The sequence below is a fragment of the Mobula birostris genome, chromosome 21 (assembly GCF_030028105.1).
Source record: "Mobula birostris isolate sMobBir1 chromosome 21, sMobBir1.hap1, whole genome shotgun sequence".
Classification (NCBI taxonomy): Eukaryota; Metazoa; Chordata; class Chondrichthyes; order Myliobatiformes; family Myliobatidae; genus Mobula; species Mobula birostris.
Genome location: NC_092390.1, coordinates 3,552,852 through 3,569,249, shown reverse-complemented (window position 1 = coordinate 3,569,249; position 16,398 = coordinate 3,552,852). Strand labels below are relative to the sequence as shown.

The 16,398-nt window shown below is 41.8% G+C and overlaps 1 protein-coding gene across 3 annotated transcripts in view; it reads right to left on the bottom strand.

Moving 5' to 3' along the window:
* xpnpep1 (X-prolyl aminopeptidase (aminopeptidase P) 1, soluble) overlaps nucleotides 1-16,398 on the bottom strand; it is a 122,417-nt gene that overhangs the window by 66,629 nt on the left and 39,390 nt on the right. For all 3 annotated transcript variants that reach the window (XM_072238881.1, XM_072238880.1, XM_072238879.1), the window contains 5 exons: nucleotides 9,594-9,804; nucleotides 6,255-6,344; nucleotides 5,692-5,742; nucleotides 5,429-5,487; nucleotides 467-544 (listed from right to left, as the gene is read on the bottom strand). In XM_072238881.1, coding sequence (XP_072094982.1) covers nucleotides 467-544; nucleotides 5,429-5,487; nucleotides 5,692-5,742; nucleotides 6,255-6,344; nucleotides 9,594-9,804 — 489 coding nt within the window. The remainder of the gene's footprint in view (nucleotides 1-466; nucleotides 545-5,428; nucleotides 5,488-5,691; nucleotides 5,743-6,254; nucleotides 6,345-9,593; nucleotides 9,805-16,398) is intronic.

The following is a 16,398-nucleotide window of genomic DNA, read 5'->3' as shown; positions in this document are numbered from 1 at the left end:
AAACTTATTAAAGTATCTCATTTAAACTCACTAAGGAATGTACCATCTGTTTTGCCAGAATGATAGCAAGCTTTTCATTCTTAAGGCAAAATGCCTTCCTTATTAATACATTGCATTGTACTGAGGGGAATCAAGGACACACTTGCGCACTTTCTGATCAATAATTCAGAATTTCCATAGTAATAGCCACAGGGATAAATTTGGAAGCTAATCAGAAAAGGTTCTAAAGTCCTCCTCTTGATCACTATTATTTACCACTAACATAATCAATATTATCTTATTCTATTATTTCTGTTTTCAGTTCTCCCTATTCATTCTTATTCTTGAAGAAATAGGAAGAGATTTAATCATTATTTACATATATGGTTAACCATTTAGTACTTAGGAGAAATAGTCTCATAGATCTTAAACAAAACTCTCAAAGATGAGCACTTTTAACTCTGAATTCAGTCTAATTATTTGTTACCTGTAGTGAATAACTGCACTGTTTGGGCCACTGCTGGAGATACTGGAAAAGCTTAAGCCTACAAATTTTTCTTGCTGGCTGCAAAACATTAATAAGGGAATTAAAACAAGCAATATTTTAAAAATTGTCTTTGAAATTGCAAAACTCATAATCAATTAAACCACAAACTATTCTTGCAATAAATTACTGGTTATCTCGTATTACATCCAATAATCCTGTTTTAATTCTGTAAGTCACACAGCATGGAAATAGATCCTTCTGCCCAGCAAGTCAATGCCATCCAATAAACTTAATTTAATTCTCCCAACATTCCAATTAGCTCTTTCTAGGTTCTATCACTCACTATACAATCGGTGCAACATAATCACCGGGAGAAAATGCAAACTCTGCACAGTTAACACCAGGAGGTCAGGATTGAAGCTGGGTGTCTGGGACTCTACCTACCCCCGAACTTGTATACTGAGCAGGGAAAAAAACACAGGGATATAAGGCATGTTGGAGTGTCTGCCGAGCCTAAGGAGTTTTATACAAACCCTAAAGTCCTACATAATCAAAATAGTGCCATTGAATCATGCAATGAGGTAGTTTCAATGAGCAAATCAGACAGAATACAGACCACCATAAAATGATTTCTTCATTAAAAAGTACAGATTGATTATAGCCAGGCGGCATTGAATTCAAAGCACTTGCTTAATTCAATGTTTTTTAACTGCAGGCTCGTAATTGTTATTTTACTTCCATTGTTTGATTCAAGTTATTAAATAACATCAGAATTTGATTTTAAAAGTTCAGATGAGGAGTAGATTCTTCAAGGAGGGAGCTATCAACCTTGTATGTTCATTTTCTGCAGCCCTTCATTGAAATCTTTCTAGACCATGACAGGGAGCAGATAGCCTACTTCCAGATTTCTACCTTGGTATACAGAAAAAGACATGAAAAAGTACAATGATTTTTCTATGTTACTTTGATAAAAATAATTACTAATATTCTTTCCCTTGATGCACATACAGTGCCCTGAAAAAGTATTCAGCCCTCACAATCATTTTCACATTTTACTGTCCCATTTTCTAAATTTAAAATATATTAAAGTAGAATTAAAATATTAAAGTAGGATTAAAATATATTAAAGTCAGGCCACCCCTCAAAACTTAGTTGCCAGAAGAAGAATGGCACTCCTGAAAGAGGCTACTGTGGCGCTAACAGTCACACTGAGTGAGCTGCAGAAATCAGTGGCTGCAATTGGAGATGGAGTCATTGCTCCAGAATCTTTAAGGCCTTCCACAAAAAGAATATTTACAGAAGGGTGGCAAGGAAAAAGACATGGCTAAAAAATAAAAAAAAAATTTCCTTGCCCCTAAAGACTTTGCAAAGCATCACTTAGAAGGTACTGCAAAAATTTGGGAGAAGGTCTTGCAGTCAGATGAGACGAAAGTGGAACTTCTTGGCCTCAACACTAAGCAGTAAATCTAATATTGGTATAAATCTAATACGGTGCATCAGCCGGGTAACACCATCCCTACTGTAAAGTATGGTGGAGGTAACATCATGGTATGCAGATGCTTTTCAGCAGCAGGGACTGGAAATCTGGTCAGGATGGATGGGAAGACGAATGCTGCTAAATACAGGGAGAGTCTGGATAAAAACCTGCTCGCCTCTGCCAGAAAGCTTAAATTGAAGAAGTTGTTCATATTTCAGCAGCACACTGCTAGAGCAATCATGGAGTGGCTTCAAATAAATAGATGTTCTTGAGTGGTCAAGTCAGAGTCCTGACCTTAACCTGATCAAATGTCTAATGAACATCAAGAGAGCTCCCCAATTAACAGACGGGGGACCAGTGTTCTGGCAGGCAGGTTTGCCACTGCTACACGGGTGTGTTTAAACTAGGTAGTGGGGGGGGGGGGGGGAGGATGAACTGGAAATATAAGAATGGAGTTAAGGGGAAAGAGAGAATAAGAAAAGTTAAGAAAGACAACAGAATTAAAGGGGCAGAAAGCTCAGAAAGGGATTGGAGAGTATGGCCAAGTGCAATAGGAATCGATGTGAAAGGTGAGGGGAATAAAAGTATTACTTTAAAAGGATTAAAAGTACTATATATGAATGCACGGAGTACAAGAAATAAAGTGGATGAGCTTGAAGCTCAGTTGGAAATTGGCAAATATGATGTTGTGGGAATAACAAGAGACATGGCTGCAAGAGGACCAGGGCTGGGAAATGAATATTATGGGATATACATCCTATCGTAAGGACAGACAGGTTGGCAGAGGGTGGCTCTGTTGGTGAGGAATGAAATTCAGTCACTTGCGGGGGAGGGGGGGCGGAGAGAGACAGAATCAGGAGATGCAGAGTCAGTATGGATAGAACTGAGAAACTGTAATGGCAAAAAGACCCTGATGGGAGTTACCTACAGGCCCCCAAACAGTAGCCTGGATATAGGGTGCAAGTTAAATCAAGAGTTAAAATTGGCATGTCGCAAAGGTAATACTACGGTTGTTATGGGGGATTTCAACATGCAGGCATACTGGGAAAATCAGGTTGATACTGGACCCCAAGAAAGGGAGTTTGTGGAATGCCTCAGAGATGGCTTCTTAGAGCAGCTTGTATTAGAGCCTACCAGGGAGAAGGCAATTCTGGATTTAGTGTTGTGTAATGAACCAGATTTGATAAGGGAACTCCAGGTAATAGAGCCATTAGGAGGTAGTAACCATAATATGATAAGTTTCAATCTACAATTTGAGAGGGAGAAGGGAAGATCGGAAGTGTCAGCATCGCAGTTGAACAAAGGGGACTATGGATCCATGAGAGAGGAGCTGGCCAAAGTTGACTGGAAAGATATCCTTGCAGGGATGACAGTGAAACAACAATGGCAGGTATTTCTGGGAATAATACAGAAGATGCAGGATCAGTTCATTCCAAGGAAGAGGAAAGATTCTAAGGGGAGTAAGGGGCGACTGTGGATGACAAGGGAAGCCAAGGACAGTATAAAAGAGAGGAAGTATAACATAGCAAGGATGAGTGGGAAGCCAGAGGAATGGGAGACTTTTAAGGAGCAACAGAAGATAACTAAAAAGGCAATACAGGGGGAAAAGATGAGGTACGAAGGTAAGCTAGCCAAGAATATAAAGGAGGATAGTAAAAGCTTCTTTAGGTATGTGAAGAGGAAAAAATTAGTTAAGACCAAAGTTGGGCCCTTGAAGACAGAAACTGGTGAAATTATTATGGGGAACAAGGAAATGGCAGATGAGTTGAACAGGTACTTTGGACCTGTCTTCACTAGGGAAGACACAAACAATCTGCCAGATGTAATAGTGGAAAGAGGAACTGAAGGAAATTCGCATCAGGCAGAAAATGGTGTTGGATAAACTGATGGGACTGAAGGCTGATAAATCCCCAGGGCCTGATGGTCTGCTTCCCAGGGTACTTAAGGAGGTGGCTCTAGAAATCGTGGACGCATTGGTAATCATTTTCCAATGTTCTATAGATTCAGGATCAGTTCCTGCAGATTGGAGGGTAGGTAATGTTATCCCACTTTTTAAGAAAGGAGGGAGAGAGAAAACAGGCAATTATAGACCAGTCAGTCTGACATCAGTGGTGGGGAAGATGCTGGAATCAATTATAAAAGATGAAATAGCAGCATATTTGGATAGCAGTGGCAGGATAGGTCCAAGTCAGCATGGATTTACAAAGGGAAAATCACGCTTGACTAATCTTCTGGAATTTTTTGAGAATGTAACTATGAAAATGGACTAGTGGGGTACCGCAAGGCTCGGTGCTGGGACCGCAGTTATTTACAATATACATTAATGATTTAGGTGAAAGGATTAAAAGTAACATTAGCAAATTTGCAGATGACACAAAGCTGGGTGGCAGTGTGAAATGTGAGGAGGATTTTATGAGAATGCAGGGTTGGGTGAGTGGGCAGATGCATGGCAGATGCAGTTTAATGTGGATAATGTAAGGTTATCCACTTTGGTGGCAAGAACAGAAAGGCAGATTACTAACTGAATGGTGTCAAGTTAGGAAAAGGGGAAGTACAACAAGATCTACGTGTCCTTGTTCATCAGTCACTGAAAGTAAGCATGCGGGTATAGCAGGCAGTGAAGAAAGCTAATGGCATGCTGGCTTTCATAACAAGGGGAGTTGAGTATAGGAGCAAAGAGGTCCTTCTGCAGTTGTACAGGGCCCTGGTGAGACCACACCTGGAGTATTGTGTACAGTTTTGGTCTCCAAATTTGAGGAAGGACATTCTAGCTATTGAGGGAGTGCAGCGTAGGTTCACGAGGTTAATTCCCGGGAAGGCGGGACTGTCATATGTTGAAAGATTGGAGCGACTAGGGTTGTATACACTGGAATTTAGAAGGATGTGAGGGGATCTGATTGAAACATATAAGATTATTAAGGGATTGGACATGCTAGAGGCAGGAAACATGTTCCCGATGTTGGGGGAGTCCAGAACCAGAGGCCACAGTTTAAGAATAAGGGGTCAACAATTTAGAACAGAGTTGAGGAAAAACTTTTTCACACAGAGGGTTGTGGTTCTGTGGAATGCTCTGCTTCAGAAGGCAGTGGAGGCCAATTCTCTGGATTCTTTCAAGAAAGAGTTAGAAAGAGCTCTTAAAGATAGCAGAGTGAAGGGATATGGGGAGAAGGCAGGAAAAGGGTACTGATTGTGGATGATCAGCCATAATCACAGTGAATGGTGGTGCTGGCTCAAAGGGCTGAATGGCCTACTCCTGCACCTATTGTCTATTGTCAATTAACCTGGTCAGCTGGAGCAATTTTGCCAATCATGCAAATCTTGCTCTATTAAATTTTGCAAAAATATAAGATTTAGTCTCCTCAAATTGCCTCTCATTCTGCATACTTGCCATCTCAGCAAATCTCCTCAAATTCCCTATGAAATAGGGAACAGTGTTTAGCTTGTTTCACATATTTCATTTAATGATAAACACATGCCAGCCTTACCTGCGTAATTCTGCAACTTTGTCTGCAGCATCTATTTCAGTTATTTTGCCTTTTGGAACCTGCAAAGTTCCAGTTTTAGCAGATAAATCAGTACAATAGAAATACAAAAAGAAACTGGCAAAAAAGTGAATACAAGGAATGATGTTGTTACAAATATTCTATAGAAGGTTATTATAGAAGGTGTTTCATGATCGTTAATGAGTTCCAATGAACAACGAAAACTGTGAAACAATCCCAGCAATAACAAATGTAAGATTTCTTACCTCCTTCTCAAGCCAAGCAAACAATTCACAGAGAGCTACTGCATCTTTAATCTGGCATTTAAAAACATACAACAAATTAGTTAATTCCCAGCTATTTCTTTTATCATGCCTGCATGATTCTGTGTTTACTTTTTAAAGGATTGCAAACATTTTCCCCTCAAATGGGGATAGCAAGACCCACCTAAAATCCAACACCTTGTGCTGGAGGTCATAACCTGATGAGAAGCAGGCAACTGCAGAAATTCATGCAAGAAAAATATCTTGCAAGTACCCTTACAGTACTCAAGCAAAAATACTACAGTAGGCTCAAAGTACTGCAAAAATTGAAGCTTAAATTGATTAATTTGACCAAGAACAATTCAAATTAACAAAAAGGCAAGATCTTGCATTGATATAAAATACTCCCATTAATTTGCACACACTAAAAAAATATATTGGAACAGTGATATTGCAGGTAGATTATGTACAAGTGCCATTTTCAATGGTTCAAGATAACTAAAACGTTCCAGACATGAAAGCAAGTACAAAAATTCTAGGAGGAAACTAATGATCAAGTTACTCACATGGGCTCGCCTCATGCCTTCAATCTCTGTTGGATTCTTTATAGCTTTTGCAATGCAGACTGGAGTGTAAACCGTCTGCAGCCTCAGCATCTGTTGAAATCAAAATAAATATAGTTTATTAATGCTCAATTCAATTCTTGTTCTACAATTTTGACATATTGTGAAATGAGAAAACCAGTAACTAAAAACATTTAGAGACAAATTTTGTCAGCCATTTAAATGAGTGCCAATAGTTTAGCCACCTATTGAACATCTCTCCTCATTACTCTTTTTGAGTCAATGGAAGCATAAACTAGGAGAGGAATACAACCTGCTGCTGAGATTGGTGTAGATTAACTTTATTTGTCACATGTACAACAAAACACACAATGAAATGCATCACTTTACGTCAAGTCTGAGGGTTGTTCCAGGGTAGCCTGCAAGTGTTTCTGCACTTCCAGTGCCAACATGGCATGCTCACAATTTACTAACCCTAACCCATATGTCTTTGGAATGTGGGAGGAAACCAAAGTAACCAGAGGAAATTCACAGAGTCAGGGGGAGAACATAAAATCTCCTTACAGACAGTGGCAGAATTAACCCAAATTAGTGATCACTGTAAAGTGATTGTGCTAACTGCTACACTATCATGATTACAAACTCTAATTTTATATGTTTACCCACAAAAATTAAAGCTTGTCCCATTACCAACCTTCAACTGTGCTGCGCACAAACCACATCAATAAAAAGCTGCACTAACTTTTGGGAATTACTGTGTTGCTGATCTCCCACTTTTATTTAAAGACTGTCAGATCTACACTTAATACCACAGTGAGATTCTGGCCTTGGCCACACTTTGACAGGAAGAAAGAGAGCCAATAACATACAGGAAGTTATGACAATTTTGAAGGCATGAGTTGGAAGCCAAATGCGTAGTCTGTACATCTGAAATTCTTGTATCTGAGGTCTGCTTAATGCATTACTTTCATGAAGGATTTAAAAGACAGCAAGAGCTCAAAAATGGAACTAAATACAAATAAAATTGAAATGCACAGCAGGGTAGGTATAATCTTCTTCAATTACTATCCAATCTGATCTGCATTCCTGTCATTTCCTCTTCTGTAAGCCATTCAGTTCTGGATAAGTGATTTAATGCCAGTGCTGAATGAAGCACTGTCAAAAGATAAAATAACCCCTGATCAGCCTGACAATCTGTCAGGTTGAAATTGTCAACATTTAGCAAAGACAATGACAAAGTGATGGTATATCAGCTCTGTGTTGATGCAGGCTACCCAGAGCATGCACCTAACAGGACATTTTCTCAACTTGCTTTCTGTAAACACGTGAACCAAAGTCTATATGAATTCTAGATAAGAAGGATGATAGGCGACTTGACAGAGGTGTATAAAATGATGAGGCTTTGATAAAGTCAACAGCGCTTGCCTCTTTCATAGGCCAGAAACATGTAATAAAAGGCATAATTTTACAGGAGGATGTCAGAGGTAATTTTTTCAGATAAAGTGGTGGGTGCTTAGAACATGTTGCCATGGGTGCGGGTATAGGCAGATACATCAGGGATATTTAAGACTCTTAGGTAGGCACATGGATGAACAAAATGGACGGTTATACTAGAAGGAAGCGCAAGTTTGATCTTGGAGTATGTTAAAAGGTCAGCACAACAATAGTTTCTTGAATTACTGGCCGACTGACAGTCATATAGTCATAGTCATACTTTACTGATGCCGGAGGAAATTGATTTTCGTTACAGTTGCACCATAAATAATAAATAGTAATAGAACCATAAATAGTTAAATAGTAATATGTAAATTATGCCAGTAAATTATGAAATAAGTCCAGGACCAGCCTATCAGCTCAGGGTGTCTGACCCTCCAAAACAGAAAGCAAAGAGTAGGAATAAAGGAACTTTCTTGAGTCAGCTGCCATAACTAGCGGTATTTCGCAGGGGTCTGTGTTGGAACTGCTTCTTTTCATGTCATATGTCAATGATACAGATTAAGGAATTGATAGTTTTGTGGCCAGGTTTGCAGACAATATGAAGATAGATGGAGGGGCAGGAAGTGCTGAGGATCTAGGGTGTCTGCAGAAGAACATGGGCAGATTGAGGGAATGAACAAAGAAGTGGCAATTGGAATATAATGCAGGGAAGTGCATTGTCATGCACTTTGGTAGAAGGAATAATGGTGTGGACTATTTTCTAAATGGGAGAAAATTCAAAAATCAGACGTACAAAGGGACTTGGGAGTGCTCATGCAGGATTCCTTTGATGGTTAACTTGCAAGCTGAGTCGGTAAGGAAGGGGATGCAATGTTTACATTCACTTCGAGAGACAAGAAATCAAAAGTAAGAATGCATTGCTGAGGCTTTATAAGGCATTGAACAGACTGCACTGGAGTATTGGAGTATTGAGAGCAGTTTTGGGCCCCTTACCTAAGAAAAGATGTGCTGGCATTGGAGAGAGTTCAAAGGAAGTTCACAAGAATATTCCCAGGAATGAAAGGGTTAACATAAGAGGAGCTTTTGATGGCTCTGGGCCTGTACACACTGGAGTTTAGAAGAATGAGAGGGATGTCACTGAAACGCTTTAGATAGAGTGAAGGAACACAGAGTCCTGAAGAAGGGTCTTGGCCCAAAATATTGACTTTTCCATTGATGCAGCCTGATCTGCAGAGTTTTGTGTCTGTTGTTTTGGATTTCCAGTATCTGCAGACTTTGTATTCTAGTGGATGTGGAAAGGATGTTTCCTATAGTAGGTGAGTCTAGGAGCAGAGGGCACAGCTTCAGAATAAAGGCACATCCATTATGCACAGAGATGAGAAAGAATTTCTTTAGCCAGAGGGTGGTGAATCTGCAGAATTCATTGTCGCAGACAGCTGTGCAGGTGAAGTCATTGGGTATATTTAATGAAGGGGTTCAGAGCTTCTTGATTAATGGCAAATCATCACCAGCCATTTTCATCTGTTTCTTCAACAGTATGGTGCTGAGAACAATCTGCAGTTGTCAACAATTAATGCAGGACAAGGTAAAGCTAGACAACTTTTCTCAGTAGGATAATCATTGTGAGGACAAATCTTCCCTACTCCTTTAAGATCTTCTAAAGTGGCAACTGGAATCCATGTCCGCTTTAGAATAAGGTGAACAATTTCAATGCCTGTGCAGCCCAGAGTTTAAATAAATGTCAGAGTCATAATACACTCTTAAAAGCTCAATATAATTACCATTTCCTGATAACTTTTACTTTGGATACCTGTCTTGCTAACAAAGCTTGAGCTATATACATTATGATTATAATCAACAAGATTTCAGGTTTGTTTGGTCAGATTAATATCAGTGATGACAAACCTTTGGGATCGCTTCTGAAAGAGCATGGCTGGCTTTGCTACTGATCCAGACCTTTTCCTTGGAATTCATATTGGAACAAATAGCCCGTAGTTCACTCAGAACAGATCCATACGGGAGTATATGAACTCTGAAGTCAGGTGCTGCATTTGAATCAAGCTGCAAATGCTCTCGCACAGCAGGGTCTTCCATGTGCTTCTCATTAATGAACAGTCTGCAGTGAAGAAAGGGAAAATAAAAGTCTGAGAACTGTGGTGTGGATAATTTGGCAAGCAATCACCATTAGTACACATTAAAGATAATCAGAATTAGGGTTAATATCACAAGCATATGTCGTAAAATTTATTAACTTAGTGACAGCAGTACAATGCAATCTTGATAATACACAAAGAGAAAAAAATAAGTCAATTACAGTAAGTATATATAGATATACGAATTTTTAAGAAAATCAAAAAACTGCAAACACTGTAAAACCAAAGCAAAAACTGAAAATATCAGAAGCTTATGCCAGGTTTATGAGTTACTTTCTGATTTTGTTTGAGGTATTTCAAAGACTTCAGGACATTAAGAATACTTCACAAGTAATAAGATGTTTGCAATATATGCAGCACCCTTATACCAAAGCTCCAATGAACAGTAATGAGATATTAAAAAGAAATATATTATCTACCCTAGTAATATTGATTGAGTGATTATGAATTGGCCAAAATTGGAGCCTGTAGGATCCAATGAAAATTAGCAAATTGGATCTAACATTGACTTGGCTATAGAAGACAGAGTGCTTTTCTGATGGGGATCCTGTGACCAAAGTCATACCACAAGGATTAATGCTGGGACACAATGTTTGTTATAATTGTTAATGGCTTGTAGACAAATAGTGCAAGGAACAGGCCTTTCAGCCCACCTCATTCATGCAACTGTGCTGGCCAGTGAGCTAGTGTCATCTGCCTTCATTTAACCCTTGAAACCTCTCCTATCCACATACTAATCTAGATGGTTTTTAAGTATTGCTGATGTGCTCACCTTAACCACTATTTCTGGTAACTCAGTCAAAACATGCACAACCCTTTGTGTGAAGGCACCCTGATGTCCCCTGAAAATCTCTCACCTTTCATCTTGAATCTATAGCTATTTTATGACCTGCTCCTGGGGAAAAAGACCAAGTGCTTTCACTCTGTCTATGCCTCTCATGATCTTATGCACCTGTATTAGGTCACTCCCTCAATCTCCTCTATTCCAACATGTAGTTTGTTTCAAAGGGATTGGATAGACTGGGTCTGTTTTCCCTAGACAGGATTAACCTGAAGGATGACCTGATAGAGATATATGAAACTATGAGGGAACAGATAGTGAAGATACCATGTTCCCCTTAGCACGGCTGACTTAAGCAACAGGGAATAACAACAAAGTGAGTTTTAGAAGGGATCCAAGGGGAAATGTTTTTGTCAGTGGTTAGGATCTTAAACATGCTGCCTGAGGAGATGGTGGACAGGTATCTCACTACATTTAAAAGCATATTGACAGTCACTTGAATCAACAACACATAGAAAAGTACAGACCAAATACAGGTAAATGGGACTAGTATCGACAAGTATAATGGTCCATGTAGATGTGGTGCCGAACAGCCTATTTCTATGGCATGTGATTGATTCCAAGGCTCTCTGACTGTATATCTAAGAATAATTCCTGTGCTCATTTTGCTCAGCTAGATATCACACTGAGCTGAAAAAGATACAATAAAGTGTTTGACAAGCAAAATATTCACCATTTTGCGATATTAATATGATACAAGACACATATTTGGTCAAGTATTATAAAATATTAATTCTAGATTGCCAATCAGCAGTTTATGCTAGATTTGGCAGATGAACACTGGGACTTCAGTTGGAATGAGAAAATCAGACTCTGATGCAGCGTAGTCCACTATCCCTAGCTTGTCAGGCTCCTAAATGGCTGGCTTAATTGAACAGCACAAGAAAAGGTCCAGAAAATGTCCTCAATAAGAAATCAAAGTCTTCCAAGAAGATGGAATTACGCAGGATGCAAGAAATGATCACATTTTCTCTGTAGCTCAGAGATTAGGACAACAAACAATCAATACAATGATTAATTGGTGAGTGTTTTGATAAGCTGGATCCTTGGTGGCAGACTTGAAGCTGCAAGAAGTTACACAGATGTTTCTATGCAGGTGTGACCATATATACAGATCATAAATACAATAACGATTATGAAATAAACAAGCCTTTTTGAATTCTTTACACAGAAGATTAGTACCATGGGAAGTGGTTAAAGGGAATAACATGGATGCATTAAATGAAAACTGGATAAGAGCAAGAGAATTGATGGCGAGATGGGACAAAGCTCATGAGGGGCATAAATACAGACATAAACCTAATGTGCGAACTGATCCTTTCCTGTGCTGTAAATACTTCAGATGCATAAAAGTGCAGTGAACCATAGATATTGGTGGATATCAGGATGTAAATAAATTGCATAGACAAGAGTATTATAGAAAAATATGAAAAAGCAACACAAACATAACATAAACAACAGGAATTCTGCAGATGCTGGAAATTCAAGCAACACACGTCAAAGTTGCTGGTGAACGCAGCAGGCCAGGCAGCATCTCTAGGAAGAGGTACAGTCGACGTTTCAGGCCGAGACCCTTCGTCAGGACTAACTGAAGGAAGAGTTAGTAAGAGATTTGAAAGTGGGAGGGGGAGGGGAGATCCAAACTGATAGGAGAAGACAGGAGGGGGAGGGATGGAGCCAAGAGCTGGACAAGTGATTGGCAAAAGGGATACGAGAGGATCATGGGACAGGAGGCTCAGGGAGAAAGCTGGGCCGACTGCCTGCCCCTCTTCTGAGGATACGTTCATGCCCAGCTGTCCTTGGTGAGGGAGCATGCTGTCACAATGGGAGCACCGGGGGATTTCGGGAGCGGTGCCCCCCCCCCGGGAACTGACTGTTTTATAAACAATAGTAATCATATTTTAATTTGAATTTATTCATATTTAATGTTTGTACTTGGTGTATCTGTTATCAATGGGTTTTGCTGGCCGCTCACTCTGCAGAGTCTACACCCTACTTGGCATCACTGGGACTGGCAAGAGGAAAGCCATCAGGACCATCACAGAGGTCGCTGAGAGAGCCTCCAGGTAGCTATGGATCAGGAGGGGTGATCAGTGGGCCAGTGCTGCTGGGGCACAAGCTGGGGTCTGATCAACCCCGGCTGGGTTGCTTGGGCGAGGGTGTATGATGTTGAAACATCTGAAACACCCGATGACCCCAGGTTACATCACTGATGATGTGTCCCAGCGCATCCGCAGGATGTATCTCAGAATCAAATAAACTTGTATAGTTTCGTAAAATAAAAAGACGGACTTCTTGTGTCTGTTGTTGCACTAGAGAAGTGAAATGACTCAGAAGATTGTAGTTCTTCATCATTAACCTTATCAGAATTGTCCTTAGACCTTGGCCCAGAATCTTCCTCTTCCATCTTATACCTCTTCAAAAATCGCCGCACTGGACTGCCTTTAGAATGAAAATTTCCCTCCAATTTTCTACCACACCGGTAGTTTGTTCGCTCCCATAACTCAGTGATGTGTAAGTTGATGGAGGTAATTCGAGAGGGAGAGGCTGATGTCACAGCCCGAGTTGGGCGAGTCCATTCGATGTTCAGAAAACGCACTGTCCTCCCCTCCATGCAACGCAGCACTCCCCATAAGCCTACTGTTCTCCCCTCCATACAATATAGCACTCACCAATTATCAACCTACCGTCCTCCCCTCTGTGCAATACAGCGTTCCTCATAAGCCTACTGTCCTCCCCTCCGTCCAATACAGAGCTCACCAGTTATTGGCCTACTGTCCTCCCCTCCGTGTAATACAGCGCTCCCAATTATCAGCCTATCATCCTCCCTTCCATGCAATACAATGCTCACCAATGATCAATGCCCTCCCCTATCTCGCATCAAATACTGAGAATGGACTCAACCAAATAAGCACAGTCCTACTGCGCACTGCCGTACTGGACTGAGATTGGTATGGGGCTGTTCGGTCACTGCCCGCCACTGCGAGCGCTAGGATCACATGTTGGAGCTTTCCTGGAGTTGACCAGAATTCATATTGTGAATGAACAGTGTCCTTAATTCCTGAGGTTCTTGGTATCATATTGACATAATATTACAGCATCTGTTTGTTATTTTGTTATTAGGAGGACAATTTGTACTTTTTCAAGTTTGTGTTTTTTTCTGTGAAGACTTTTTGCAAAGGCTTATGTATGGGTATGAACAGTAATGAATGATTGTAAACTTGTTAAAGCAATCAGTCAACTGTTACTTGTTTGAGTGTTCACTTGTATAATTCTGACTGGACCTACTGAAAAAAATATTGCCTTGTGTGAATCTAGACGCAAAATGCTGGAGGAACTTAGCAAGTTGGGTAACATCTATGGACAGGAGTAAACAGTTGACATTTTAGGATAAGATCCTTCAGGACAAAAACATTGGCTGTTTTATTTATTTCTATAGATGCTGTGTTGCTTGCTGAGTGCCATCAGCATTTTGGGTGTGTGTTGCTCAAGGTTCTTGGCATCTGCAGAATCTCCTGTGTGAATCTAGTCAGTGTTTTACCTCTACCTTAACAGTCACCATGTTTTGTTTTCAAATTGTAATCTAGTTTAATGTTACTGATTCATCTGTCTTGCACAGTGGTAATGTTATGTTTGTAGCAACACACATCAAAGTTGCTGGTGAACGCAGCAGGCCAGGCAGCATCTCTAGGAAGAGGTACAGTCCACGTTTCAGGCAGAGAACCTTCGTCAGGACTAACTGAAGGAAGAGTTAGTAAGAGATTTGAAAATGAGAGGGGGAGGGGGGGATCCAAAATGATAGGAGAAGACAGGAGGGGGAAGGATGGAGCCAAGAGCTGGACAGGTGATTGGCAAAGGGGATATGAGAGGATCATGGGACAGGAGGCCCAGGGAAAAAGACAAGGGGTGGGGGAAACCCAGAGGATGGGCAAGGGGTATAGTCAGAGGGACAGAGGGAGAAAAAGGAGAGTGAGAGAAAGAATGTGTGTATAAAAATAAATAAAGGATGGGTACGAGGGGGAGGTGGGGCATTAGCAGAAGTTAGAGAAGTCAATGTTCATGCCATCAGGTTGGAGGCTACCCAGACGGAATATAAGGTGTTGTTCCTCCAACCTGAGTGTGGCTTCATCTTTACAGTAGAGGAGGCTGTGGATAGACATATCAGAATGGGAATGGGATGTGGAATTAAAATGTGTGGCCACTGGGAGATCCTGCTTTCTCTGGTGGACAGAGCGTAGGTGTTCAGTGAAACGGTCTTCCAGTCTGCATCGGATCTCGCCAATATATAGAAGGCCACATTGGGAGCACCGGACGCAGTATATCACCCCAGCCGACTCACAGGTGAAGTGTCGCCTCACCTGGAAGGACTGTCTGGGGCCCTGAATGGTGGTAAGGGAGGAAGTGTAAGGGCATGTGTAGCACTTGTTCCGCTTACAAGGATAAGTGCCAGGAGGGAGATCAGTGGGGAGGAATGGGGGGGACGAATGGACAAGGGAGTCGCGTAGGGAGCGATCCCTGCGGAAAGTGGGGGGGGGGGGGAGGGAAAGATGTGCTCAGTGGTAGTAACTTTGCCTCCAACTTTCACCCTGCCCTCAAGTTTACCTGGTCCATTTCCGACACCTCCCTCCCCTCTCTAGATCTTTCTGTCTCTATCTCTGGAGACAGCTTATCCACTGATGTCTACTATGAGCCTTCTGACTCTCACAGCTATCTGGACTATTCCTCTTCTCACCCTGTCTCTTGCAAAAATGCCATCCCCTTCTTGCAATTCCCCCGTCTCCGCCATATCTGCTCTCAGGATGAGGCTTTTCATTCCAGGACGAGGGAGATGTCGTCCTTTTTTAAAGAAAGGAGCTTCCCTTCCTCCACCATCAACTCTGCTCTCAAACGTATCTCCCCCATTTCACGCACATCTGCTCTCACTCCATCCTCCCGCCACCCCACTAGGAATAGGGTTCCCCTGGTCCTCACCTACCACCCCACCAGCCTCTGGATCCAACATATTATTCTCCGTAACTTCCGCCACCTCCAACGGGATCCCACCACTAACCACATCTTTCCCTCCCCCCCGCTTCCCGATGCCTGGACCCATGAATGGCCCTTGATCCAGTAGATCCTCCTCATGATCCGCCCCCTTCTGCACGCTGCGCGGGGTGCCCGTATTTGAGGAGCGCAGGGCTGAAGTGCAACCAGGACCTGAGCAGCCACCCCTTCAGACACTCAAACAGAGGCTACAGCCTCTCACACTTCACATATACTGACTCCTCCCGGACACAGAAAGGACAGGTGGACAGGGTGTCAGTGAACCTCCTTAAAGACCTGTTGCACGGTACTACCCTATTCAATACCTGTCACCTCACGTCCCCAATATACAGGAGAGCTCCTCCACTGCCAGACGGTAAAGCAGATTGCAAAGGTGAGCCTGGTCAACAGACGAAGGCAAGAAAGTGAAAGGTGTGCAAGAGCAGCTCGTACAAGAAACACTTTGAAGAATTGTGGAACGGCACAGTGGGCATCCCCGCGAGACAGCTCACATGTGCGGGACCTTCTCCCACGTGGTATACTGAGACCTGGGTCTGACGAGCACTTCCAGCTCATCAGGTGGTGGTGCCGCCCCAACTCCTCCACTTCCCTGGGCCCCTTGTACGCACTGTGATAAGATAGGGACCAGTCCCCCTCGCAGCACCCCCTCCAGCACAAGGGCACCCTGTCTGGA